Source organism: Myotis brandtii, unplaced genomic scaffold (genome assembly GCF_000412655.1).
Source record: "Myotis brandtii unplaced genomic scaffold, ASM41265v1 scaffold733, whole genome shotgun sequence".
In the NCBI taxonomy this organism is placed as follows: Eukaryota; Metazoa; Chordata; class Mammalia; order Chiroptera; family Vespertilionidae; genus Myotis; species Myotis brandtii.
The window spans coordinates 673,442-682,409 of NW_005370908.1; the positions used below are offsets into that span (position 1 = coordinate 673,442).

Sequence of the window (8,968 nt, forward strand, 5' to 3'; positions counted from 1 at the left end):
GATTAGTGAAAATTCCAGTTAACTAAGGGTTTAAGTATGTACCTCCAAATAATGTACCCAGAATTCCCCTCCTCATTTCCTCGAGATCTTCAAGTTAATCAAAGAGGCTGATGTAGAGTTACAAGCTACTTCCCAAATTGCCTGGAAGAAAACAACTTTTTCTATAATTTCTAAAAGTTAGAATAAAAAATAGTTTGGCTCTCTCTTCAATAACTTCAACTAAGTCAAATTTGCTTTCTTTTTCCCCGAAGATTATGGTGTCAAAGCAGGAAAGTGAGATTCTTTGTAAGTGTAAATGTATGGTGCTAATATAAGCTGATTTTATTAGTTCCTGTTTAAGTTGTTAATAAAAGTGTAACAAAATTTAGATTTCAAATTTCCACTTGATAATATAAGACATCTTTTACTACATTTTCAATTGATACTTATAATTTGCACACTATACATAAATTGGGAGATTAAAAATGTTTTAAGACCTGGATGGTTGGCTTAGCTGGAGCATCATACTGGAAACCAAAAGGTTGCAGGTTCAATTCCGTCAGGGCACATGCCTAGGTTGTAGGTTTAATCCCAGGCCATGGTGGGTATGGGAGACAACCAATCACTGTTTCTTTCACATTGATGTCTCTTTCCCTTCCCCTTGCTCTTTCTAAAACCAATAAAAACATATCCTAGGGTGAGGATTACAGAAAAAAGTTTCAAATCATCTGTGTGTAAATGTACACTATATAAAGAAAAAAGAAAACATTGAATGTCAACTATAATTGGAAAAAAATTTTTAATGGTAAAATAAGAAAAAAAGAAGAGGGAAGGAAGAAACAAAAACTTACTTTTTCTTCTGTCTTTGTACAAGAAAACTAAACTTCAAAATGTTTCTTTTTAAAAGATATTGAGCTGAGTTTTGAATTGGGATTTTCAAAAGGAAAAAATATGATCATATGTTTTATGAGAAATCACCCTGGCAGTGTAGCTCAGTTGGTTAGAGTATCCTCCCCACACCAAGGTTGAGTTCAATCTTTAGTCAGGGCACATACCAGAATCAACCAATGAATGCATAAACAAGTGGAACAACAAATCAGTGCTTCTCTCTCTCCCCCTTTCTCTCTCTCTCTCTCAAATCAATCAATAAAAAAAATTATTTTATGTGAAATCACTTGTTTTAATAAAATATATTTTATGTGGCATTTGAACCACAAGGTGGTGCTATAATTCCATGCTGGTACTAATGTTTTAGAAGTTAATTGGTAATTTTTATTTTAAACTCTTGATTTTTAAAAATATATATTTTTATTGCTTTCAGAGAGGAAAGGAGGAGAGAGAGATAGAAACATCAATGATGAGAGAGAATCATTGATCTACTGCCTCCTGCACACCCCACACTAGGGATGGAGCCCGCAACACCCGCATGTGTCCTAACTGAGAATTGAACCGTGCCCTCCTAGTTCACAGGTTGACGCTCAACCTCTGAGCAACACTGGCCACGCTAAACTTGATTTTTAAAATTATTTTGTAATTGAAAATATAAAGCTAATTGGATTTGCCCTAGAAATATTTACTGAAACTCTTCTAATTGCAAGGTTTTATGCTAACTTCAAAAGCTCATAATTTTAAAGTCTAATGACTAAGCATATATTAAAATACTAAAAATGCTTTCTTAAAAGTTATTTCTACTTAGAATTTTAACTTTATGTTAATGTTAAATATGTGACAAATTTCAAATTACACACATATAATATAAACAGATGGGTAAATAATATACAATCAGATGAACTAAATAATAATAATATTCTCTTTTTCCTCTCAAATAATAGAATCAATTTTCTTGAAGTATACCCAGGATGATTATTGCATTTTTATTTATAAAGTTAAAAAATAATATTTTATTTAGTAACCTAAAATTTATTTTTTCTCTTAACTTTATCTAAAACTTTTTCTCTCTTCAGAAAAATGTATTACTTCCCATCACTTAAAAAAAAACAAAAATACCTCACTGTGTATCTTGTAATACTGGACGGCCACCATCTGTGTCTGTGCTGCTGGTCTTAAAATGTGTTACAGAATAGAGCACTAAAATCCTCAACACATTTTTCACAGTTAACTTTCCAACCTGCTTCTAAAAGAGGAATCATGCCCTTACTTTCTCAATGGTAACTGAAAATGTGTTGCTGCTTTTTCACTGAGCATGAAATTGTTGTAGTTTTGTTTTATTTCATTTTCAATGAGCATTTTTAACTTTTCATTACAACATATTCATCAGTACAGATGGCAAAATGGTCTGTATGACAGCCTCTTGGGTACAATATGCAAGTTCCAGTTGGAGTGTTTCCAACAGGATGTAAGCTATGGTCCTGAAACCTGTAGTTTTAAAAACATATTACTTAGCACACTGCCAACAAATGTCAACACAAAAATACAGCGCTGTAATGAGTTCACTCTGTAAAAGAAGTGTACTGGCACCTAAGTTTTCCTAGGAAAAGTAAAACAGAGTAAAAGCATATAATCATACCACAAAAATATTTAAGTATTTATTCAATATTGCATGAAAAAGCTCATATACCAAATGGAATTAAAATTCTTAACAAAAATACTGCAGTATATTAAAATTTATAGGGAATTCTTAAAATATACAACATATACAGTAGCCAAAGTCCTGGAAAAGTTCATGTAGAAAAATTCTATAGTGAGTGATTTGAACCTTTCAGTAACTCTGCAGTTTCTTCAAACCTGAAAAATAAGTAATACATTAAGTAAATAAATATCATAATGAGGCATAGGTTTTAAGTTGCTAAAATTATGCATTTAAGCTAAAATAAATTTTAACATTTCTCTTTTTTACAAGTATAGTCACTGTTAGTAAGTTAAGTATACTATGGTCAGAAGGGAGGAATAACAATTGGAGTCAATTATTTCTGGGAGCATAAGCTGTTTCAGTACTTCTCAAATTTCAAGAAATATAGTTTTTTAAATAGTAGGCTACCTAATAACTTAAATATAATTTCATATTTCCTTTCAACTGCACTTTAGATACAAGTATCATTTTTACTATTACCTTACCAATAACTTTCTGAAAAACACTAGCAATACTTATGCTTAAAATGTCTCCAAACCACCCATGTACACATACCATTTAACGTTTTGATAAATCAGTTATCAAAAATAGGTAATCCTCTTGATTAACTATCAACCAAAAATATTCCTGCACTCTTTAATCTACAATTAATTCCATTAACAATGTTTTATATCACTTGTTGGAAACCAAAACAGTGACTCATCTCACAAACACATAACTGTAGGAGGATTTATTATCCACTTGAGTCCTGAAGGAAATTCCACACCTGATTGAGAGACCTTTAAGGTTTGAAACACATATGCACATTCTACATATACTGTAATCCAATACAATTCCCTGTAGAGAAATGAATTTCTGTTGCCCCTTTCTGTTACTTACATTTTTTTCATCCTTTCCATTTTCTGGATTGTTGTTTCCTTTAATTTAAAAAGCAACAAATTTAGGCAATTTCTCAAAATAAACCATCATCAAAGATGGACTGTGAACATATAAAACACAGACTAAAACATTGCATTAAGTACTGTTTACTTATCACAAAGAATTTTTATGAGAGATTAAGATTTGCATGGTTTCACTATTTTTCTTGCCAATGGCATCTACAACTAAACCTAATGCTTGCTTATTCTCCTGACCCTCGAAAGTAAATCATCTAAGCAAGTTGCCAGTTTTTCTTACCTCTGAAATCTCTTTCAGACCACAGTAATTAAGAGTTGAGGTTCTGGGAGTTGAGTCTCTAGATGTTGTTCTATAACAGGAAGTCAGAGGAATACCTACTTCCTTCTCTTTGCTTCTGTTATCTGTGGAGAAATCAATTTTTCAGGTTATCTTTTCCTTTCACAGTGGAGTCAAATATCTAAAAATTTTATTTATATGTGAAAGAAAAATAAACATCTATATATATATTAAAGGCTAATATGCAAAGTGTCCCCTCGGGAGTTCGATTGCTTGCTATAACGTGCACTGACCACCAGGAGGCAGCTCAGAACATGGTGGGCAACCAGTGGCAGCAGGGCACTGAGGAAGGAGGGAAGGAGGAGACAGGGAGGTGGGCGGAACTGCGTGGTGGCAGTGCGCAGGTGGCGAGGGAAGGAGGAGGCAGGGAGGCGGGGAACCTGATCGGCCTTGATCGCCGGCCAGGCCTAGAGACCCTACCCATGCACAAATTTTGTGCACCGGACCTCTAGTTTTAATATAAAATGGTTACTGGTATGCAGATGAGTTTTTAATATTCTTCTAAGATAATGACCTACATATAAAGACCTAGATGTTAAAAATTGGCCAATAATAATTACAAAAGGCAATATTACCTCTGTAATGATAACAATTAATTGAATAATAGGCAAGTTAATTTATTTTTAAATATAAGCTACTAAATCATGGCAAATCCTCCCTACAACGCAATAAATTACAGATCATCACAGGTAAGACATGTTCCTGTCAAATCAATCAACAGGCTTGAGTACCATTTTGCTGCAAAAACAAGGCCAGAAAAAAAATTAAAGTTTTATTATAAGCCTATACAGGCAACCTCAATTAGGGAATAAAGTATTACCACATGAGGACTGAAACAATTAAAAAGACTTTTACTTTCATCTCTCACAGAGCAGTGTCTTCTATTTTTCTTGCCGATTCCTCTACTTACTCATCAGCATGAATTTGGACAAAATGCCCAGCCCAGGATTAACATTATTTGATACTAGAGTCCCAGTGCACTGGGGGGGGGGGGGGGGGGTCCCTCAGCTCCACCTGCACCCTCTCCAATCTGGGACCCCTCGAGGTATGTCCAACTGCCCATTTAGGCGCACCAGGATTTGGCCTAAATGGGCAATCAGACACCCCTCTCACAATCCAGGACTGCTGGCTCCCAACCGCTTGCCTGCCTGCCTGCCTGATTGCCCCTAACTGCTTCTGCCTGCCAGCCTGATCACCCCCTAACCACTCCCCTGCTAGCCTGATCGATGCCTAACTGCTCCCCTGCTGGCCCGGTCACCCCTAACTGCCCTCCCTTGCCAGCCTGGTTTCCCCCAACTGCCCTCCCCTGAAGGCCTGGTCGCTCCCAACTGCCCTTCCCTGCAGGCCCGGAACCCCTAACTGCCTTCCCTTGCCAGCCTGGTCGCCACCAACTGCCCTCCCCTGCAGGCCTGGGTCCCCCCAACTGTCCTCCCCTGCAGGCCTGATTGGCCCCAACTGCCCTCACTTTCAGGTCTGGTCCCTCCCAACTGCCCTCCCCTGCTGGCCTGATCGCCCACAACTGCCCTCCCATGCCGGTCATCTTGTGGCAGCCATCTTATGTGTTGGAGTGATGATCAATTTGCATATTACTTTTTTATTAGATAGGACTAGAGGCCCAGCGCGCAAAATCACACGACACCCAGACCCGCCCTGTGCAAGCCGAGGGACCCCAGACCCGCCCTGCGTGAGCTGCGGGCCCTGCCTCTGCTGCACCAGCCCCGCGTGAGCCCTGCCTCGCCACGCGAGCTCCATGCCCTCCTGGTGACCAGCTGTCATGACCACAGGCCTTTATGATATAGACTAGAGGCCCAGTGCACAAAATTCATGCATGGGGGGGGGTCCCTCAGCCTGACCTGCAATGATGCCAGCGTCCCTGGCCCTGGCCTCCAGCCCGAGGCCCCTCCCCTCCCTCCGCGCGGCGGGGCGGGGACTCTGGGCTCGTGTTGCTGGGGCAACGCCTCCAGCGTCCCACCTTGGCCACTATGGGTACCGCCATCTTTGTCGCAGAGTAAAAGTTAATTTACATATTACTCTTTTATTAAATAGGATATTATCCCTGGTGTCCTAAATCCAAATTTCCAAGGGAGACAAAATGATTTGGCTCAACACCTTTTGTACTGGTATTCCTTAGATCAAGTATCTATTCTTGATCTAGTTATTTGAGCTCAGGTCAAGGTCACATGGCACAATGTTGAAGACTAGCTACATCCCACTTTTAGCAGGCTGTATGCTGTTTACAGGTTACTGACAAATGCGTTTTATTCTCTTGCACATATTATCACATATGCAAAGCGGCTACTTAAGTATAAATTAGAAACTTGGAGATAAATTTTTATTATTCTACTAGAGGCCCAGTGCACGAAATTCATGCACTCGGGGGGTGGGGGGGGGCCTTCAGCCCAGTCTGTGCCCTCTCACAGTCCAGGAGCCCCGCAATCAATAGCCCCAAAGAGGTAGGCCCTGCCCACCCGGCCAGGGCTCTACGATGGATCGCCCCCACAGAGGGAGGCCTTGCCCACCTGCCGCAGCACTGCCATAGGGTAGTCTGGGCCTCCCTCTTTGGAGCAATCATGGAGCCCCCCTACTTATCGATCGCCCCACCAGCCAGTGGCCTGGGCCTCCCTCTGCAGGGCAATCATGGGGCGATGGCCAGGCCCCTGACCAATCACACCCGCCTTAGCTGGCCTGGCACCAGTGGGTGCCATAGCATGGTTGTCCAGAAGGTCGTCCAGATGGTCATTCTGCTGTTCGGTCGTTCGGTCGATTTGCATATTACACTTTTATTATTATAGATAGCACTTAGTAATTAAAGGGGTACAAAATCTCTAAAAGTTTGCAATTCTGTATATTAAAATTTATTCAATCACTATGTCACATAAGATATGTAAGCTGGCTTCTTTAGCAATCCTTGGCTTCAGTAGTCTGTAAGTTTATATTTTCTTTGTTCCTAAGAGCTTTGCAGTTTCTAAAATATAAGGCTTGGGAATATTAAAATTACCAGACACATATTAAAATTATTTTTCTAAACTGTTGATCAAGAGACCTTTAAGGTCTGAAACACATATGCACATTTTATATATACTATAATCCAATACAATGCTATACTGCCAATACTACTACCATAAGAACTTACCAAGTTTCAGAATATTCCTGCTACTACCAGAAGCACAGTCTTCATTCATTTCATCATAGTAAAAATAGTTATCATTCTGGAATAATATAGTTTAGTATTTAGAATGAAAAGAAAAACGTTATTATTTTACATTATTACTGCTAAGCATAAAATATAAAGTTGACATGATAAATGTTTAAATATTTAAGTATTTTATTTATAAAGCAATATATAAATATTCCTAAGAATAAGAAATATTTTAAATGTTGGAATCAGATAGTAACCTTCTTGAATCTACTAACTTTACTTTTTAGGAAGGATAGACTAGGACCAGAAATTAAGATCGTGAGTAAACCAAGAAAAAATTTCTCAGATTAGATGAAGCAATGGCAAATTTGGTGACTGTCTCTATAAAATTTACAATTTGATTGAAGTAAATGAGTGAGAAAAGGAAGTTCTAATTTCAATTGTTCCTCTCCTGGCAACTTTTTCTTGTAAAAAATAGGCCATTTGTACTATGACAGGATATGAAATAATTTCAAGCTTTTTAAAAACAAAAGCAGCCGAAACCGGTTTGGCTCAGTGGATAGAGCGTCGGCCTGCGGACTGAAGGGTCCCGGGTTCGATTCCGGTCAAGGGCATGTACCTGGGTTGCGGGCACATCCCCAGTAGGAGATGTGCAGGAGGCGGCTGATCGATGTTTCTCTCTCATCGATGTTTCTGACTCTCTGTCTCTCTCCCTTCCTCTCTGTGGAAAATCAATAAAATATATTTAAAAAAAAAAAAAAAATAAACAAAAGCAAACATTATTTTACCTTATTTTAAAATACTTTAAGTACTAATAGCTCTAAAAGCTCAAGTGGTAGGTTTATCAAATTATCTTATTTGATGTAGAGAAAAACAATAGCCATGACAATGGCAATAAAACAGGCCATGTCTAAATAGGACTTCATTCCCACCAAACATTTCCCATTATCCAAAGATCCTCTTATTTAGCATTTCCAAAGGAATAAACACAATAATAAATAAAAAAAAATACACTGTATCTGAGATATCCTATAAATACTAAGGAAAGAAAATACCTTTTTGGACAAAAGCAATTCTGTTTCAAGAAGAGTGACACGACTTATTAGATTGGTCCAGGTTTTTTCATCTACCATCACTTTTCCTTTCATTTTTTCTTCTAAAGAATTTAATCTGCACTCTATCTGAGTCAGTTTCTTAAGCTTTTCTTGGCATTCAGCAAGCAGAGTCTGTAGTACAGTAAGCTCAGGATTAGCTTTAATATCCTAAAATATTAAAAATAATATTACACAAACTGAAATCCTTTAAAAGTCAACACATTGCCATTTCCATTGTGATATATATATGTATATATATATATACACATATATATATATATACACACACACATATATATAAATATTGATTTCAGAAAGGAAGGGAGGAGAGGGAGAGAGAGGAACATCCTTCCTATCTAATAAAAGACAAAAAGGGTAATTAACCATACCTCCGCTATGCTTCCCATTGGCTAATCAGGGCGATATGCAAATTAACTGCCAACAAAGATGGCGGCCGGCAGCCACGCAGCTGAAGCGAGCAGGAGGCTTGCTTGCTCCAGTGATGGAGGAAGCCAAGGTTCCCTGCCTGCCATGGCCGGGCTTTGAGCTCCGGAAGCAACAGTGTTTCAATTGTAGAAGGTAAATAAATCCTAGAATAAAAAAAGAAAAGAAAAAAAGGAGAGGCTGGGAGCTTCAGTCGCCCGCCAGCCTGAAAACGGCCCTCAGCCCCTCACCCAGACTGGCCAGGCACCCCAGTGAGGACCCCCACCCTAAAGGGGGTGTGACCAGCTGCAAACAGCCATCAGCCCTTCACCCAGGCTGGCCAGGCACCCAAGTGGGACCCCCACCCTGATCCGGGACACCCTTCAGGGCAAACCAGCCAGCCCCCACCCATGCACCAGGCCTCTATCCTATATAGTAAAAGGGTAATATGCAAACTGACCCTAACAGCAGAAAGACTGGGAATGACTGGTCACTATGACACACACTGAC

The 8,968-nt window shown here is 39.0% G+C and overlaps 1 protein-coding gene across 5 annotated transcripts in view; it reads right to left on the reverse strand.

Moving 5' to 3' along the window:
* Positions 1-2,503: 2,503 nt before the first annotated feature.
* Positions 2,504-8,968, reverse strand: part of CEP44 (centrosomal protein 44kDa) — a 24,290-nt gene continuing 17,825 nt past the window's right edge. For 4 of the 5 annotated variants that reach the window (XM_005882684.2, XM_014530353.1, XM_005882683.2 and 1 more), the window contains 5 exons: positions 7,997-8,203; positions 6,936-7,011; positions 3,746-3,867; positions 3,449-3,486; positions 2,504-2,724 (listed from right to left, as the gene is read on the reverse strand). In XM_005882684.2, the coding sequence (XP_005882746.1) occupies positions 2,676-2,724; positions 3,449-3,486; positions 3,746-3,867; positions 6,936-7,011; positions 7,997-8,203 (492 nt within the window). In that variant the 3' untranslated portion in view covers positions 2,504-2,675. The remainder of the gene's footprint in view (positions 2,725-3,448; positions 3,487-3,745; positions 3,868-6,935; positions 7,012-7,996; positions 8,204-8,968) is intronic. The other variant, XM_005882685.2, reaches the window with a different exon arrangement.